The 17,128-nt window shown below is 38.1% G+C and overlaps 1 protein-coding gene across 1 annotated transcript; it reads right to left on the minus strand.

Moving 5' to 3' along the window:
- Window positions 1-3,620: 3,620 nt before the first annotated feature.
- On the minus strand, window positions 3,621-6,272 carry Tktl2 (transketolase like 2). The gene has a single exon (XM_005329275.3). The coding sequence runs from the start codon at window positions 6,179-6,181 to the stop codon at window positions 4,298-4,300; it is 1,884 nt and encodes a 627-aa protein (XP_005329332.2). The 5' UTR covers window positions 6,182-6,272; the 3' UTR covers window positions 3,621-4,297.
- Between the last annotated feature and the right edge of the window lie 10,856 nt (window positions 6,273-17,128).

Below are 17,128 nucleotides of genomic sequence, written 5' to 3' on the forward strand. Positions count from 1 at the left end.
TATGAGAACCAAACTTAGCTTGCTAAAATTCCTTTAATGAAATATCTTCAGCTTAACTTCCCCAATGACTTTTAATAACATGACCTCTTTAAATCACATTATTAAGAAGAAACATAAATCCATTTGTCATTGCATCAAGAAGCAACTGAATATGTGGAAACTGTCAGTATTTCTAACATTTATATTGAAATTAAAGGATGGGGAATAAGAGAAGCAATCTTGAAAAAGAACAAAAAGTGGAAGAAACGGGGGGGGGTCTTAAAATGATTGGATATTATGAAGTGATGATAATTAAGAGAGTAGCATAGACACAAGAACTGACAAATAGTCCAGTACGGCAGGCACACACCTCCACCTGTACACACTTGGTTTGTGAGAAAGACAGCACTGGTGCAGTGAAGCAAGGGGTTCCATCTGGAATGTCTCTCAAAGACGCATGTGTTAAAGGCTTGGTCCCCAGCTGATGGCTCTATTGAGAGGTACTGGAAACTTTAGAAGGTGGGCCCCAGTTGGAGAAAGTAGGTCAACAGGAGCATGCCTTTGAAGGGTGTATTTTGTCTCTGGCTCTGTCCTCATTCTTTCTCAATCTCTCCTTCCCCAATCTCTCTTTCTTCAGGTTCAGGCTTGAAGGCCGCCTCTGTATTAGACTACAAAGTGTTAACAAGATTAGATGTCACAGGTTTACCAGAGACTGCGGTGCAGGGGGGAGAGGGAGGCCTCTATCTGAGAAATCCTAGGATGTCTGTCTGCATTTGGGAATAAAAGAAAAGTCTGATCCCTCTTAGAAGGGAATCCCAGCTCAAAGAGTGCTATCAAATCTTTGATTTGGGATCAGTTGACCTTACGCCTTGCTGAGTTTATAACATTAACCAGAAGTGGTGTTCAACAGAGAGGTGACAATAGTATATTTGGATAAACTATTGGGAAGAGGGTTAGAGGAAAGGATTCGAAGGAAAGAATGCCCCTCGACATATACTTGAGCCTCTGTGGAGAAAGGGAGAACTTTGAGTTTGCAGCTTTAAACATTATGTGATAAGCTTAAATAGAATGAAGCTGTTTTGATGACTGAAAGTCTTATAAAATTGGAGACAATATTAAGGGTGAAGGGGTCTTTATCTCCACCACATGCTTATACCATCACTCTCATCTCTTCCCAGTGCTCTACTCCAGAGTTTACAAACATCTAATGTGAAAGTCAGATAATTAATATTTTAGACTTTGAAGACTGTATGATGTTTGTCACAACTACTTGATGCTGTCATTGTAGCTCTGAAACAGCCCCAGTCAATACTCAATGGAATGAACAGGGGTATATTATAATAGAAATTTATTCATGTACACTGAAATTTAAATTTCACATAATTTTCACATCATGAAAAAGTACTCTTCAAATTTTTTCAATTATTCTTAGCTTGCAAATACAAGTGAGGCACATTTTGCCTGTTGGCAGTATTTGCCAACCTTCCTGTTTCAACAGGTAACTCCACAGTCAGGGAAGCAAGTCCGTGTCCAAGTCAGCATCCAACCTGGCAATGAAATGCCTATCTTCCCTTCTTGCCATTAACCTCATGCCTTATAAACAGTTTTCTTAGGGAACACCTCTCCCACCATTGTCAGTGAAAGCAATTAGTTCAGTGTTCCCTCTCCTCTCCTAAGGAAAAGAGGAGATGGTTTCTTTCTAGAACACGACATTCTTTCCTATTTCAGCGATGTCCCAGGGCTTCCCTTACATAATAGTAAAGGCCACCAAAATAGATCAATACATCTCAACACTTCAAACCAGAATGACTCTGATTAGGTCCTGGAGAATTTAGTAATTCCAGTACAGTTCAGTAAACTTTGGGGTAACTAAACCTCATGCATGACCTAACATTACTTTTCATTAATTTTAAAATCAGAAGCATTGAGTCTTTATCTCTAAAAAGTTAATTTCTTCCTAAATAGAGCCTTCAACTGAACTTTATAAATAAAGAAAATTTATTAAACAAAGTAAAGTGAAATAAAACCTTACTGTCCTGATTCCTCTCTCTGACAGTAACAGAAATAAGGACATGACCCGGGAGCCGTTTACCATCTGAATGATCAGTATCAATTCTCAGATGCTGTCAGCTGGCCTTTATTACCACAATGTAAGCAAGGATACTGTGGTGTCACATCTGTCTCTGGAATATCATCAGGCTCTCTTGATAATCTAAAAGACCTTGGCAAAACAATGAACCGAAGACCAGAGTTGAACCAGCAATCCCATTGTTCATCAAAACTACATCTTCACAAGCTTTAGCAGCCCAGGGTTAGCATCAGCCAGGATGATTCTTTCCTAAGATTTCCCTAGACATGTAAGAGATCTCAGGATAGATTCAAGGCCAGAAAACATTCACTATAACAAAATTGACATAGTTTCATCTTACTTGAAGAATTATAGACACGATAAGTCTCACCCCCTTTCTCTTCTTTCTAGATCTGATAGCCAAGGATCAAAACCCTATGGAAATAGAAACTTTACAGTACAGATTCTTAAGGGCCTCCCTATTCTACTATAAAAAAAATATAATTTCTGGTGGTATCTAAGACTCTACAAACCATTACAAAAAAATTCTTGATCTACTGTCACTACTAAAAGGTATAAACCTTTTATACCTTTTTGGTTGAAAACAGACCATTTTGCATACCCACATTCATGTTACCACTAACAAAAGCAGAAGACTGTCCTCTGATGCATCTCCAAATTATAACAAGCTATTTTATTAAATTTAATAAAATTTTATTAAACATTAAAGCTATTTATTTAATCAATATTTTACCTAGTTTACTGAACATTGAATCATTAAAGATATAAAAAATTTAAGGATAGAGACTTATCATTTATTAGCATACGACTCACGAATAAATGGGATATTTGACTTTACTAAATTCAAATGACTCTATTGGAAAATCCATCACATACAGGCAAATACTTTTATTTTTAATTTTTTGATAAAGTGTGAGATAATTTTTTGCATATTTGCATTTTCCAAATTTCTAAAATGTTCCTATGTCAACTTTTTTCAAATTAAATTTTAAATCTTATAAAAACACTTCATCATGATCATTTTACAAAAGAGAAAACTAGCTCAGAGAAAGAGGACAGTAGCAGAATTACTTAGGCTCTGATTTTTCTAATTCCCAAGAAATCATATTTTCTATCACACCTGTAACCATTGCCAAGAAAAACTGGTTATACCTCCAAAGAACTTAATGAGGACTTTAACGAGGGCAACAAAATTAAGCAAACTACCTGACATAGACATACTCTCAGTAACTTTAATATGGATTTCAGGGTTCATTTTTAATTTACTGCACTGGTACTTCTCATGTTCCAAGTGTATGATTTATGCACTCACAGCCAAAAGTGAGAAATCTGCCTAAGAGATGACTTTTCAGTTAATCCATTGTTTGCTAGTGATTTGTCTCTAGCCCCAACCTTTCTCAAGGTTTGACACTGGGTGACATAACCTTTAAAAGTGTGTTCCTGAATTATAGTTTTATGAGAAACCAAGTCACATATATACAACAGAAACCAAATAATGTAGTTTATTTTAAAACACTTTATTATATAGATAAATATAATAAAATTAGCAATCTGTTTTAATCACAAAAAAGTGAAACATTTCTGAATTCTCACACAAAAAAGTGCACGTAGCATACACACTGGAAATAGTTGTTTTCATTTCTTTACACAATATTCACCACAAACAGCGTGATGCATCATAAGAGATTTTGCTGTTGCTCTTCTGTCTTAAACTGTAGAGTGGAGATGAACTTCAAAGGAAATTCCAAGGAAACTTCAGTAAAATATCATCTGGGAAACTTCGGGCACAGCATGGTGATGGCATTTTATGAAAGTTCAAGTTTGCTTTATAATCTGGGCTATTAAAATCTAAAATTCACATTTTCTTAATTTATAAGGAAATTATACATTTTTAAGAAGCAGTTACCTCTAGATTCATACCCAGCCCAGTCAATTATTTGTAGTCTTATCAAAGAACTTTATATTAAGTGGTTGCTTTATTTACTATTCTACAACTTAAAATGTTTATGACTCACTTTAAAGATTTAAAAACGAGATAGACATTTACATATTAGAGTTTAGCAGAAAGTTCAATAACTTGAGTTTTGGAATTAGTAATTGTGTTAAGTGGCTTTGCTTTTTTAAAACCAGTACAACTGTATAGATGGTTTTGTAACAAGTATAAATTCACTATAAAACCACTAGTGTTTTAAGACCAAAGTCAACAGATTTGTTAAAAAATGAGCTAATTTAGCTCATTAAAGTATATTTCACAGCCTCTATGATTTGTTTGGCACTGATTCCAAACATGTCCAGCAATTCACTGGGTTTCCCACTTCGAGGCACTTCTGTCACTGCCAGCTGATGAACAAGGATGCCAGGCTCCCTGGAGACAGCTGCACAGACTGCTTCTCCAATACCACCTTCTCTGTAGTGATCTTCTACTGTGATAACCCGGCCACCTGTGGCTTTTGCACTGGAAATAATAGTGGCTGTATCCAGGGGTTTAATAGTAAATGGGTCAATGACACGGATAGAAATACCTTGTTGAGAAAGATCATCAGCAGCTGCTAAGGCTTCGTGTAGAGTAACTCCAGCTCCAATAACTGTAACCTTGTCATTAACACTGTGGCGGACTACCTTGGCCTGTCCAATCTCAAAATTTTCTTGTGCAGTATAAATGATTGCAGTTTCTGGTCGGGTGGTTCTAATGAAGCACATGCCCTTGGTATTGGCAGCCAGATAAACAGCATGCTCTGTTGATATAGCATCACTTGGATAGAAAATGGTGCAATTGGGAATACTCCGAAACATGGCTAGGTCTTCTAGGGCCATCTGAGATGGTCCATCTTCACCGACGGATACTCCACAGTGAGAACCAATGAGGTTGATATCAGTTTGGGAGATGGCTCCCATTCGGATCTGATCAAATGCTCGGGTCAAAAAGGCAGCAAAGGTACTAGCAAAGGCAATGGTACGACCACGTGTGGCACAGCCCAGTGCCACACTAACCATGTTTTGCTCAGCAATAAAACACTCTATGAAACGCTCAGGGTGTTCTTTCTTGAATATCTCAGAAAAGGTGGAGTTCTTTGTGTCACCATCCAGAACAATAACTCTTTCATGTGCATGGCCTAGCTTAGCCAGAGCCAGACCACATGCTTTCCGAGTAGCTATCTTGTCACCAGCTTTGTAAGAAGGCGGAGAGGTCATTTTTATATTAGTGATGCTGATCGGAGGTGAGTCTTCCACAGGGGGCTGGGGCATGAGATTCCTGTTGGTCTGTATCTGACTCTCAATTAACTGGATAATTGCATCTGCTCTCTCTTTGGGCATTGGCTTTCCATGCCAATTTTCTGCATCCTCAATGTTTGGAATACCTCGACCCTTGAAGGTCTTGGCGATGACAGCAGTAGGTCTGTTCTTCACTTGAGCTGCTTGCCAAAATGCGTGGCACAAGGCCTCCACATCATGACCATCCACTAGGTAGGTATTCCACCCAAAGGCTTCGCAGCGATTCTGATAGATGTCTGTGCAGTGCTCCAGGGGGGCAGTGCCACTTTGTCCCAAGCGGTTCACGTCGAAGACTGCCACGAGATTGTCCAAACTGTAGTGGGAAGCAAAAGCCAAAGCCTCCCAGACAGAGCCTTCCGAGGATTCGCCATCTCCCATGAGGCAGAACACCCGGTAGCTGGCCTTGTCGAAGTACTTGCCCGTGTACGCCATTCCACAGGCAGCGCCTAGTCCTTGCCCCAGGGACCCTGTTGCCACGTCCACAAACGAGAGTCGAGGCGTGGGGTGGCCCTCCAAGTCGCAGTGGATTTTCCTCAAGCTCAGCAAGTCGGATTCGCGGATGTCGCCTATCTCGGCCCAAGCGGCGTAGAGGATTGGAGCCGCGTGGCCCTTGGAGAGGACAAACCGGTCGTTGTCGCGGTGCTCCGGCTCGGTCCCTTTGTACCTCATGGCGTGGAAGAAGAGCACGGACATGATCTCCGCGGCACTGCAGCACGACGTGGGGTGCCCGGAGCTGCAGGCACACGTGGCCCTGATGGAGTGGATTCGCAGGCGGTGGGCCATGTCCTGCAGCACCTGCAGCGTCTCGGCGTCGGGCTTGGCGTCGTTGGCCATGGCCATGGCTGCGCTCTCTACAGTTCCCCGGAGCGAAGGTCGCGGGAGCGCGCCCGGGCGGTTCCCTCACGTGACCACAGGGGGGCGCTCGGCCCGCCAGGCCCCGCCCAAGGGCGGTGCCACGCATGCGCCGTCTGCCATTCGCGCTCAATGGCGTGGTCGGTCCGTGCATCTCACTTGCTGGCTCAACGTTATTTAAAATAACTAAGCCTTAAATTTGCAAAAGGACATCCTCAGATCCGTGTGTTATAGAAAGCTATTCGGGGGATTGTGCGCTATATTGGAGCCATTTTCATTCATTTAAATAAGAGGAGTAAACTGAAAACATCCCAAGTCGCTTTGAATCTCCTGGAGGTGGCAAACGCCCAGCAGAGACTGCCTCAGAGCGACTAAAAATTCTGAATATCAGCTGTCACAGCAAAATTACAGTGACTAACTAGACCAAGAGTTACAGCCGAACAAATCCAAAACCACTCACTGGGAGAATGTCCAGTCCTGCAATTTTCCCACTGAATCCTGAAGAACTGTTATTGAGTTAGAATAATTCAGTAGGAGACCATTGGCCGCGGCAGCTCCAGCTCTCTGGGTTCCTACCTGAGCAGATCCAAACCCATTTCAGTGTAAACAGTACAGTGAAGCCAGCTTCACCAGTCAGTAACTGCCAACTAACCTCTAAGTAGGGTCTTTGTGCTCCAGTGAGTCCGACACTGCTTTACTTTACCCAAATTTTCCTTTGCCTTGCTTCTGCATTCACCATATAAAAGCCTCCTTCTGGGCCCCTTTGGCAGAGTCCTCAAACTGCTGGGGGTCTAGAGTGGTCTGACCTATGAATTGCCAAATGCACAAATAAACTCTTAAATGTTTTAATGTGTCTCAGTTTACCTTTTAAAACAGCTGTTACTACAAATAATTTTCTAAAGAAGATTAGTTACAAAACTGAATTTGTGCCACTGAACTCTTCTAGCAAGCAAAGGTTATAGCTTTCCATAAAAAAAAAAAAGAAAAGAATGACAGAATATCATACTGTCAACTCCATGATGCAGTGTTGAACATCTTGGTTCTTGAACAATAATTCTTAAATTATGGGCTGGGGATGTGGCTCAAGCGGTAGCGCGCTCGCCTGGCGTGCGTGCGGCCCGGGTTCGATCCTCAGCACCACATACCAACAAAGATGTTGTGTCCGCCGAGAACTAAAAAATAAATATTAAAAATCCTCTCTCTCTCTCTCTCTCTCTCTCTCTCTCTCCTCTCTCACTCTCTCTTTAAAAAAAAAAAAATTCTTAAATTCTTAACCTTAACTTCACATTAAAATTATAACACTTAAAAGAAAAAACTGCCTGAGTTCCACCTCAGACAAATATAATTTAAGTTTCTGGAACTAAAGTTTGAGAGACTGTGTTTTAAAAATGTACCAATTGATTAAAATCAAGATTAAGGTTAAAGAATAGATATTATGGTTAATGGGAGCAGACAATCTGGAGATGGACCAGTGGTTCTCAACATTGGTTGTACTTTAAAATCATCTGGGAGACTTTATAAAAATCTCATGTCCAGGCTGCACTCCAAACCAATTAAATCAGAATTTCTGGAGATGAATCTAGGCATCCGTAATTTTGAAAGCTCCTTGGAGAATTTTAATGCTTCCTCAGGGTTGTAAACAACTTACTCAGAAGGTCTTGCTACTTTGTTCTGTCTCTCATAATTCAGAAAAATATTTTAGACTTTTATTTTGCCATTTCAAGTAGCTCTATCATTTTCTTTAAAATTTTTTTTTTTACTTTTAGACAGACACAATACATTTATTTTATTTATTTGTTTTTATGTGGTGCTGAGGATCGAACCCAGTGCCTCACACATGCAAGGCAAACACTCTACCAACTGAGCCCTAACCCCAGCCTCTAATTTTAAGGACAAACCTTTTTAAGGACATATATCAAAATAAACAGTAATGGTATGACACTAGTGTTTTTAAAGCTTGGTGAACAAATGTTGGAGATGGACGAATCCTTAAAAGATCATCTTATATTCATCACTCCCCATGTCCTTTGCAAATTAATGTTGGCTTATCTTTTTAGGCAAATAAATGGGCAGAAAATGCAAGCAGACCAAACTAAGACTGGGAGTTAATAATATAGACATTAGAGGGAAAAAAATAATCACAGCATCATAAAAGCAAACTACTTTTACAGGGGGACTGGAGATTTGGCAGGAAAGCAGTAAATAGAAACACAGGTAGCTCACCATTATTTTGGCAGAAGAGAGCTCTAATCCACACAACCTAAATATGATAGTATAAAAATGATCTAGGAGGCAGTGTCCACATGAAAAACGGAGGGGAGAATTCAGAACTACTTAACATTCATTTTCAAGGGCCCAAGTTCTTCCATTCATTGAAAGCATTATTCAACTATTTGCTAAAGTAAAACATTTTTAGCATTAGTTAAAGTTTATTTTTTGTGAAGAAAAAAGATATGATATTAGAGATTTAATACTTTAAATAAGGAGTATGAATTTCCCTCTTCATTCTGTGAGACTGTGTGGATATTTCATACTATAGAAAATAACTTTTTGTGAAGTAGTTACAAAATGTTCTGATACTTTTGAAAGGAGATCTATATACATTTGAGTTATTTTCTTTAAGTATTTTGGTCTTTTAAATGTGCTTCAACATAAATAAAAATTATAAGTATAAATTATACATAATTTGATAATGCAAAATTGCCTCATGTGTCCGTGAACACAACTTAGTCAAATAAATCAAATACACAATACCACTTTGTGTTTCACTTATTTAGAAAAGGCTATTAGTGACAAAAGTCCAGCCAAAACAATTTAAGGTAGCATGCCAAAAACCTAGTTGTCTTGGAGAAGAGTATATTATTAATTGTGAAACTCATTTTCAAGTCCAGTTAAAAGTTTTTGGCAAATAGGAAAATTATTCACATTAATTTTGGTTTATCCATAAGAGGTAGGGATTAGCGAATTCAAGTGCCTACTGGGATGGCGAGAATGGTGGCCCATGAATGTGAGGGAAAGCATAAGAGGGTTGAAGGGGCCTGTAGCAAACAGAAGGGTACCAGCCCCAATGAAAGGCTTTCAAAACTGAAAAAAACCTGTGAACGTTTTGTTGGACAAATAAAACAGACCAGGATGCCCGTTTTGAGTTCTGATTTTAAAAGTCAGTTTAAACAACAACTATAACAAATTTCTTGTTCTACCTTTGTTTAAATTTTTCACTGTAATTTTTTCTCCTCTTATGCAAAAGTATTCATTTTTGCGGTGTACATTTCCCATGAAAATAAAACCCTGCAGGATCACTAATACAAGTACCTATGGAGGAGAAAATATAAACGGCAGGATTTGTTAAGTGCGATTTCTACTGGGCTACAATAGAGGAAACAGAGCACACAATTACTGATTACCCAGGAGCTCTACCCTATTTGTGAAAACATACATTTTCACTATGTGAGGGTGAGTAGTATTTACAGGTTGGGAACACTGAAGTTTGACTTACATCTTATCTTAACTACAGAGTTTTGTTCAAAGAGAAGTATAAAAAAGTCACAAATGCTAGATTCATTTTTTTCCTCCCATTGTTTGAATTTGGTTGGCTTGGTAGCCAGAGTATGGATCAAGTGAAGTTATGGTCCTTGTGTAAGGAGGGGTGTGGTGGCACACGCCTGTAATCCTAGAGGCTCAAAAGGCTGAGGCAGGAAGATTGCAAGTTAAAAGACCAGCCTCAGCAATTTAGCAAGCCCCTAAGCACCTTGGTGAGACTCTGTCTCAAAAAAATACAAAAAGGTTAGGGATGTGGTTTAGTAGTTAAGCATCCTTGGGTTCAATTCCTGGTACCAAATATATATATTTATATTCTTCTGTAAGGCACTAAAGTGAGGAAATGGGCAATACCCATCTAGATTATCACTTTGAAAATTATAGCAGATATTAGTATTATTCCTGTCCTACTTTTTCTATAGTCTAAAAAAATCCTATTTGGGGGTGGGGTGAAGGGAGATAGGGAAGATGTAGCAAGGTATTTAGAAGACTAGATCTATCTCCCAGCTTCAGAGGATAGATATAATTGATCTAAGATGAGCATCACAATACCATTCCCTTTTGCTAGTAACAGAGGTCAATTCCAGTTATAGTCAATAAGACATGATAAGCAGGGCTGGGGCTGTAGCTCTGTGGAAGAGTGCTTGCCTTGCAGGTGTGAGGCCCTGGGTTCAATTCTCATCACCACATAAAAATAAAAATATTGTGTCCATCTACAATTAATAAAAATATTTTAAAAAATAAGATGTAAGCAGAAGTCTGCTTTGCATTAGAATGATTTCTTTTTCATTTTATTTATTCTAATTTGTTATAGATGACAGCAGAATGCAATTCAATTCATATTACAAATAGAGCACTTTTTTCATGTCTCTGGTTGTACACAAAGAAGAGTCACACCATTCGTGTTTTCATATACGTACTTAGGGTAATGATGTCCATGTATTCCGCCATCTTTCCACCCCCAAGCCCCTCCATTCCCCTCCTTCCCCTTTGCCCTATCTAAAGTTTGTCTATTCCTTCATGCTCCCTGCCCCTACCCCCATCTTTATATCAGAGAAAACATTCGGCATTTGTTTTGGGGGGATTGGTTTACTTTACTTAGCATATTCTCCAACTGCATCCATTTACCTGCAAATAACATGATTTTATTCTCTTTTAATGCTGAGTAATATTCCATTGTGTATATATAGCACATTGTCTTTATCCATTCATCTACTGTAGAGTATCTAGGTTGGTTCCACAATTTAGCTTTTGTGAATTGTATTACTATAAACATTGATGTGCCTCTGTCCCTTTAGTAGGCTATTTTTAAGTCTTTTGGGTATAAACATAGGAATGGGATAGCTGAATCAAATGGTGGTTCCATCCCAGATTTCCAAGAAATCTCCATGCTACTTTCTTTCCAGAATGGTGTACCAATATGCAGTCCCACCAGCAATGTAAGAGTGTGCCTTTTCCCTACATCCTTGCTAATAGTTATTGTTGTTTGTATTCTTAATAGGTGCCATTTTGACTGGAGTGAGATGAAAACTTAGAGTATTTTTGATTTGCATTTCTCTAATTGCTAAAGATGCTGAAAGTTTTTTCATATATTTGTTGATTGATTGTATATCATCTTCTGAGAAGTGTCTGTTCAGTTTCTTGGCCCATTTTTTTTTTTTTGATTGGTTTTTCTTTTCTTTTTTTTTTTTTTTTGGTGTTAAGATTTTTGAGTTCTTTATATATCCTAGAGATTATATATCTCTCTGATGTGTAAGTGTTAAAAATTTGCTCCAGGGCTGGGGATGTGGCTCAAGCGGTAGCGCGCTCGCCTGGCATGCATGCGGCCTGGGGTTCGATCCTCAGCACCACATACAAACAAAGATGTTGTGTCCGCCGAGAACTAAAAAAATAAATATTAAAATTCTCTCTCTCTCCTCTCTCTCTCTTTCTCCCTCCCTCCCTCCCCCCCACTCTGTTTAAAAAAAAGAAAAGAAAAAAATTTGCTCTCATTCTGTAGGCTCTCTATTCACTTCACTGATTGTTTCTTTTGCTGAGAAGAAGGTTTTAGTTTGAATACATCCCATTAATTAATTCTTGATTTTAATTCTTGTGCTTTAGGAGTCTTATTAATGAAGTTGGGGCCTAATCTGACATGATGGAGATTTGGGCCTACCTTTTTCTCTATTAGGTGCAGGATATCTGGTTTAATTCGTAAGTCATTGATCCAACTTGAACTGAGTTACGTGTATGGTGAGAGATAGGGGATTAATTTCATCTTGTTGTATATGGATCTCCAGTTTTCCCAACACCATTTGTTGAAGAGGCTATCCTTTCTCCAAAATATGTTTTTGGTGCCTTCGTCTAATATGAGATAATAGTATTTATATGGGTTTGTCTCTGTGTCCTCTGTTCTGTATCATTGGTTTACAAGTCTATTTTGGTGCCAATATGATGCTGTTTTTGTTATTATTGCTCTGTAGTACAGTTTAAGGTCTGGTAGGTATTGTGATGCCACCTGCTTCACTCTTCTTGCTAAGGATTATTTTAGCTATTCTGGTTCTCTTATTTTTCCAGATGAATTTCATGACTGCCTTTTCTGTTTCTATGAGGAATGTCAAGTTTGTCTTCCTGATGAAGAGGAGTGAATAAAGAATTGTGTTGTCTTCTTTTGATTCCCTCCTACTACCCACCATCACTACCTCTACCACCTCTACCTTTACAGTATGTGATGTTAGAGGTATTAATTTAATTCAACAAACTCAAGAACAAAAGTTGGTATGGAAGGATAGAAGATCTGGATATTTCAAAACTTTGTGGATTCATAACTCACCTTAGGACCAATATTTCCAGAATTCTTGCCAAGAAAATAGCAAATGTCTTTGTGGTTTTATAACTATATAGGGTGAATTTATATAATCTGTCATTGAAAGCATTCCTACTAAATACAAAATGAATCATTTAAGCTTGTTTAATTCTATGATCAGGGAAAAAAGAAACAATGATTTAAAAGTTCAGAATAAAATGGATGGTACACAAGGGAGTATAGTTTTCTTAGCATTTTTATTTTTGATGTCTTATTCCATCCATGTGCCTACAACTCTAACCTTTTTTGTTATATTATAATCATTGCTGCTGTTGTTGGTACACTGACTGATCTCTTGGAAAACTAAAATCTTTACACTTGGTACATGGATATCATGTATATGCGGAACTTAAATACTCTATCGTATTCACCTATTGTCAGGCCTAGTTGGTTAAGTAAAGTATAAATGTAAAAACAATATTTCAGTACATTTTTTCATAGAGCTTCATGACATTTGGTGAAGAAAATTCCTCTCTTCCTGCCCTGATAATAATCCTGAAATATATCACTACAAACATGTCTTATTTTTAAAGATAATGAAAAATAATAGCAACTATTAATTTTTTTAAAAATCCAAAGCCTTGGATTTATACTGTATTACTGAATGTGAGTCAGTATTATCTACTTCAAATATACATTTTATTTATTTTATACACCCTTTTTGACTAGGCACTCCTATTCCTTGCATTAAACATTGGATGAGTACTTGTGTGTGTCCTACCTAACCTTTTCCTACTCTCAGATCAAATTCAGTCCTCAATAGAGATTTCATTTTAACTAAAACAATTTTATCAGATTCATTGAATTATAGATTAAAACAATTATATGAATAACAGCAACCCATTTAATCAACAAATTAATGAATTTGAACAAACTTTTGTGCCTATTTAACTACCACCACACACAAAAAAATATTTTTTAAGACTTCTGTTATTCCAGGACATTCCATTATGCTTTTTGCTTTCAATTACTCGCTACACTAGGGCGTATCAATCTGCTTTCTGTTTCTGAGCTTTGTTTCTTCTTTTGTTTGTCAATCTTCTCCTTTCCTGATCTTCAGGTTGGATACTTTCTATTGCTGTCTTCGAGTTCACTGATATTTTCTTCTGCAGTGTCTAGTCTGATATGAATACCATTCATTGAAAATTTTATTTCAAGTATTGTACTTTTTTTTTTTGAAGTACCAGGTATTGAACTCAGGGCCTCATACATTTGAGGCAAGCACTACAGCAACTGAGCTATATCCCCAGCCCTCAAATATTATACTTTTAATCTCTAGAAATGTCATGCGATTATTCTTTAAATCTTTCTCTACTCATAATATTTTCATTGAATCCTTCTAGCATCGTTTAAAAGCTTTTAAAAAGTCTTTGTTTGCTAAGTCTATCATTTATCCCTCTAAGTCTGTTTCTTCGACTACTTTTGCTTTTGATAATGAGTGACACTGCCTTGCTTTTTTGCAATATTTAGTATTTTTTTTAAAAAATCCTCAACATTATTTAAGGATGCTGAATTTAGTTGTATTGTATTCTTTTAAGGAAAGTTGAACTTTGTTCTGGTAGGCAAACTTGTCTTTTTAAAAATGCTAAATCTGTTAAAGAAAATCTAGAGTATGCTTTTCCTCAGGTGTTAGGTTGTTGAACCACAAAAGCATAACCTCTCCAGCTTCTCCACCAAATGTCCTGAGTGTTCAACAAGCACAGTCTACTCTGGTTGTCAGACTTTAATGTCTCTGCCCTGCATGAGCTCTGGGAACTGCTTAGATATTCCTGCTTCTGAGTAGTCATTTGCCTGGCCTTGTAGACGTGTGCTTTGTGCAAGGGTATCCTTTCTACAATTTCTGCAGATCTGTGTCTAGGCAGTTACCTCCTTGCATACATTCTGTCTCCAGCTCAGCCTCCTGAGCTCTAGTCTCAGCTCCTTTATCTCAACACTTCTCTGTCAGATACTCTTCCCTGTAGGACTCTCTGCAATGTGCCTCTAGGAGAAGAGTCAGACAAATAACATGTTTTTCCACATTGCTTTTTCCTCTCTGGGGATCACAGCCCTGTGCTGCCTCTTTTCCAATGTGTAAAAACTGTTATCTTGTTTTTGCTTATTTTATCTAGTTTTCTATCTGTTTATGGCTAGAAGAGAAAGGTTATTCCAGTTACTCATCATAACCTCAGAATAGTCATTCCCAATGTTTTGAATGTTAATATCTGTACAGGGCATGGACTCTCCAGATAATGACAGCTCAGCCTGCTACACTCCTTACTGACTAGCACCCCCTCTGATTCACATGCTGGCATGACCTCTCTTACTTCAGAAGACTGTGAAGTTTGAATTCCTAATTGTATCCATTGTTAATTACATTTCTTATGTAATTCAAAAAGATGTTCTCCTAATAAAATCTTAATTGTTAAGAAGTATGAGAAACAGCCATTGTTACGGTTAAATTTTCCAAAGAGATTTAATGTTGCTCTGTTAAGCACAAGAAAACCTTTTGAATTTGAATGATTTTAAATTAAACCCTCAAAAACATATCAGATAACTACCTTTCTTTTTATAAAGGTTACGTGGACGCATTAACCTTTTCTTTGATGACTAATGGTCATCATTATAAACACTGGCTATTATGCTCCATTGCAATTCAATCAAATAAATCAAAGTAACTATTGAGAATAGTGCCTGAGGAAGGTTATTCCCAGCATTTTTGTTTGGAATAAATGTTTAGCATTTGTTACTATACTATAGTATATTTTTCATATTATGTGGCTGCGGTAACAAAATGATGAGAGAAAAGGAATGGCAGTGACTTAATAAGAATTTAAGATTAGTTCTCTGTCCCAAAATTGTTCAGAGGGTGATAGGAGGTCCTGTCTTGTCAAGCATCTCTGCTCAACAGGGTTTTACAAAGTTCCAGATGCTTTCCATCTTGGTGCCCGTTAATTGACTCAGGTGTTGCTCTCATGCGTGAAGTTGAAACCAGAAACCATCCCATCCAGTTGACTCACCACAGGAAGAAATGAAGAGAGAATTCAAGAGACCAATCCATTTCTTTTTCAGGATGTGACCCAGAAATCTCAGGCTACCCTTCTCATTTCCCAGGGGTAAGAACTCACTTGCCTATCTACACCCAGCATTAAGAGAGATTGGGAATTGTAGCAATCTGCCATTGGTCTGTTAAGACTTAGAGTAAGAGCTTAAGTGTACTACGTAGAAAGGAAAAACCAATACTCGTGGACAATTCACTAGCTCTACCGCTTGTTATCTTAATCTTTAACTTTTGGTTCTGCTGTGTAGACACATAACCTTGTAACACACATAGTGTTTTCAGGTCCAAAATAGTTTATCGCCAAAGGATGCTTCAGAAACCAAGCAATTATTTCCATCAAATGGTATTAATTGATTCATTTCTTCACTGAATGCTAAACCTCATGCAGTGCTCTACAGAGGAGTCAGAGATGGTTGCTACCCTCTAGATGGTGGCCTTGGATCAGAAAGACAAGGTGGCACACAGGATTACTTGATGCCTCTGGGCATCAAGTATAGAGGGCAGAGGAACAAGTGACCAGCCAGTGACCAGAAGTTGCAGTAGAACAGGGAATCTTTAACCTAATGGGCAAAATTTTGGATAAAATAAATATGAGAGGAAGTCAGTGAGCAAAGTTATAAAAGTGGAAAGAGAATTTGTATTCTCAAAGGAAGGGAAGATTTGCCGAGAAACAGTGATCAGGGAAAGCAGGAAGACGGATTTGAAAAAGACTTAAACAGAGCTAAGTGGGTTATTTTGATGTTTTGTTTTGTTCTCTTGCTTTTGGCTTGAGGGCAAGGTACAATGGAAAAATTTTTATCATTTGTGTGTCTTGATCATAATCGTATTTTGAAAAATTGTTTTGGCAGTGTTAGGAAAAATAAATGGAGTTAGGGGAAAAATAAAGGTAGGAGGAATGAAGCTATCAAAATTGTGCCTAAGTCAGCTATTAAAGGACTATGCTGGGAAATTATTTGTATTGTTAGCTCCATACGTTTTTTTAAAGGACAGTACCAAACATTAAATTTAATAAAAGCAAGTGGAATTATTTGACAAAGTCGATGACAAGAAGCAAGGAAAGAAGTGGATTTGCTTTGGTGGGTGCACTACTTTTCTAAATCTGCCACAAAATTGGATGGCTTAAACAACAGATCTGGATGCTGAAAGTAAAACATGGATATGTTGGTAGGGTTGGTTCCTCCCGAGAGCTGATGGAAGGATTCAGGCCCGGGCCCGCTCCTTGTCATGTGGATGGCTGACTGGCTTTTCCCTGTCTTCACACCAGCTTCCCTCCCCTCTGTGCATAAAGCTCCATTTTATAAAATAAGGACACTAGCTATATTAGATTGGGACATACCCTAATAACTTCACTTTGACTTAATTATCTCTATAAAGACCCTATAAATACTTCTGTAAAGACCTCCGAATAAGATCCCATTGTAAGGTATTAGAGGTTAAGATTCCATTTTCACTTTTAGGGGAGACATAATTCCCCTGCCACCCAAGTATAACTACAGTCTTCACAAGAGGGTTCTCC

The sequence above is a fragment of the Ictidomys tridecemlineatus genome, chromosome 14 (assembly GCF_052094955.1).
Source record: "Ictidomys tridecemlineatus isolate mIctTri1 chromosome 14, mIctTri1.hap1, whole genome shotgun sequence".
Lineage (NCBI taxonomy): Eukaryota > Metazoa > Chordata > Mammalia > Rodentia > Sciuridae > Ictidomys > Ictidomys tridecemlineatus.

What these genes read in the sequence shown, in the direction of transcription:
- Tktl2 (XM_005329275.3), bottom strand. Translation starts at nt 6,181, where the DNA reads ATGGCCATGGCCAACGACGCCAAGCCCGACGCCGAGACGCTGCAGGTG.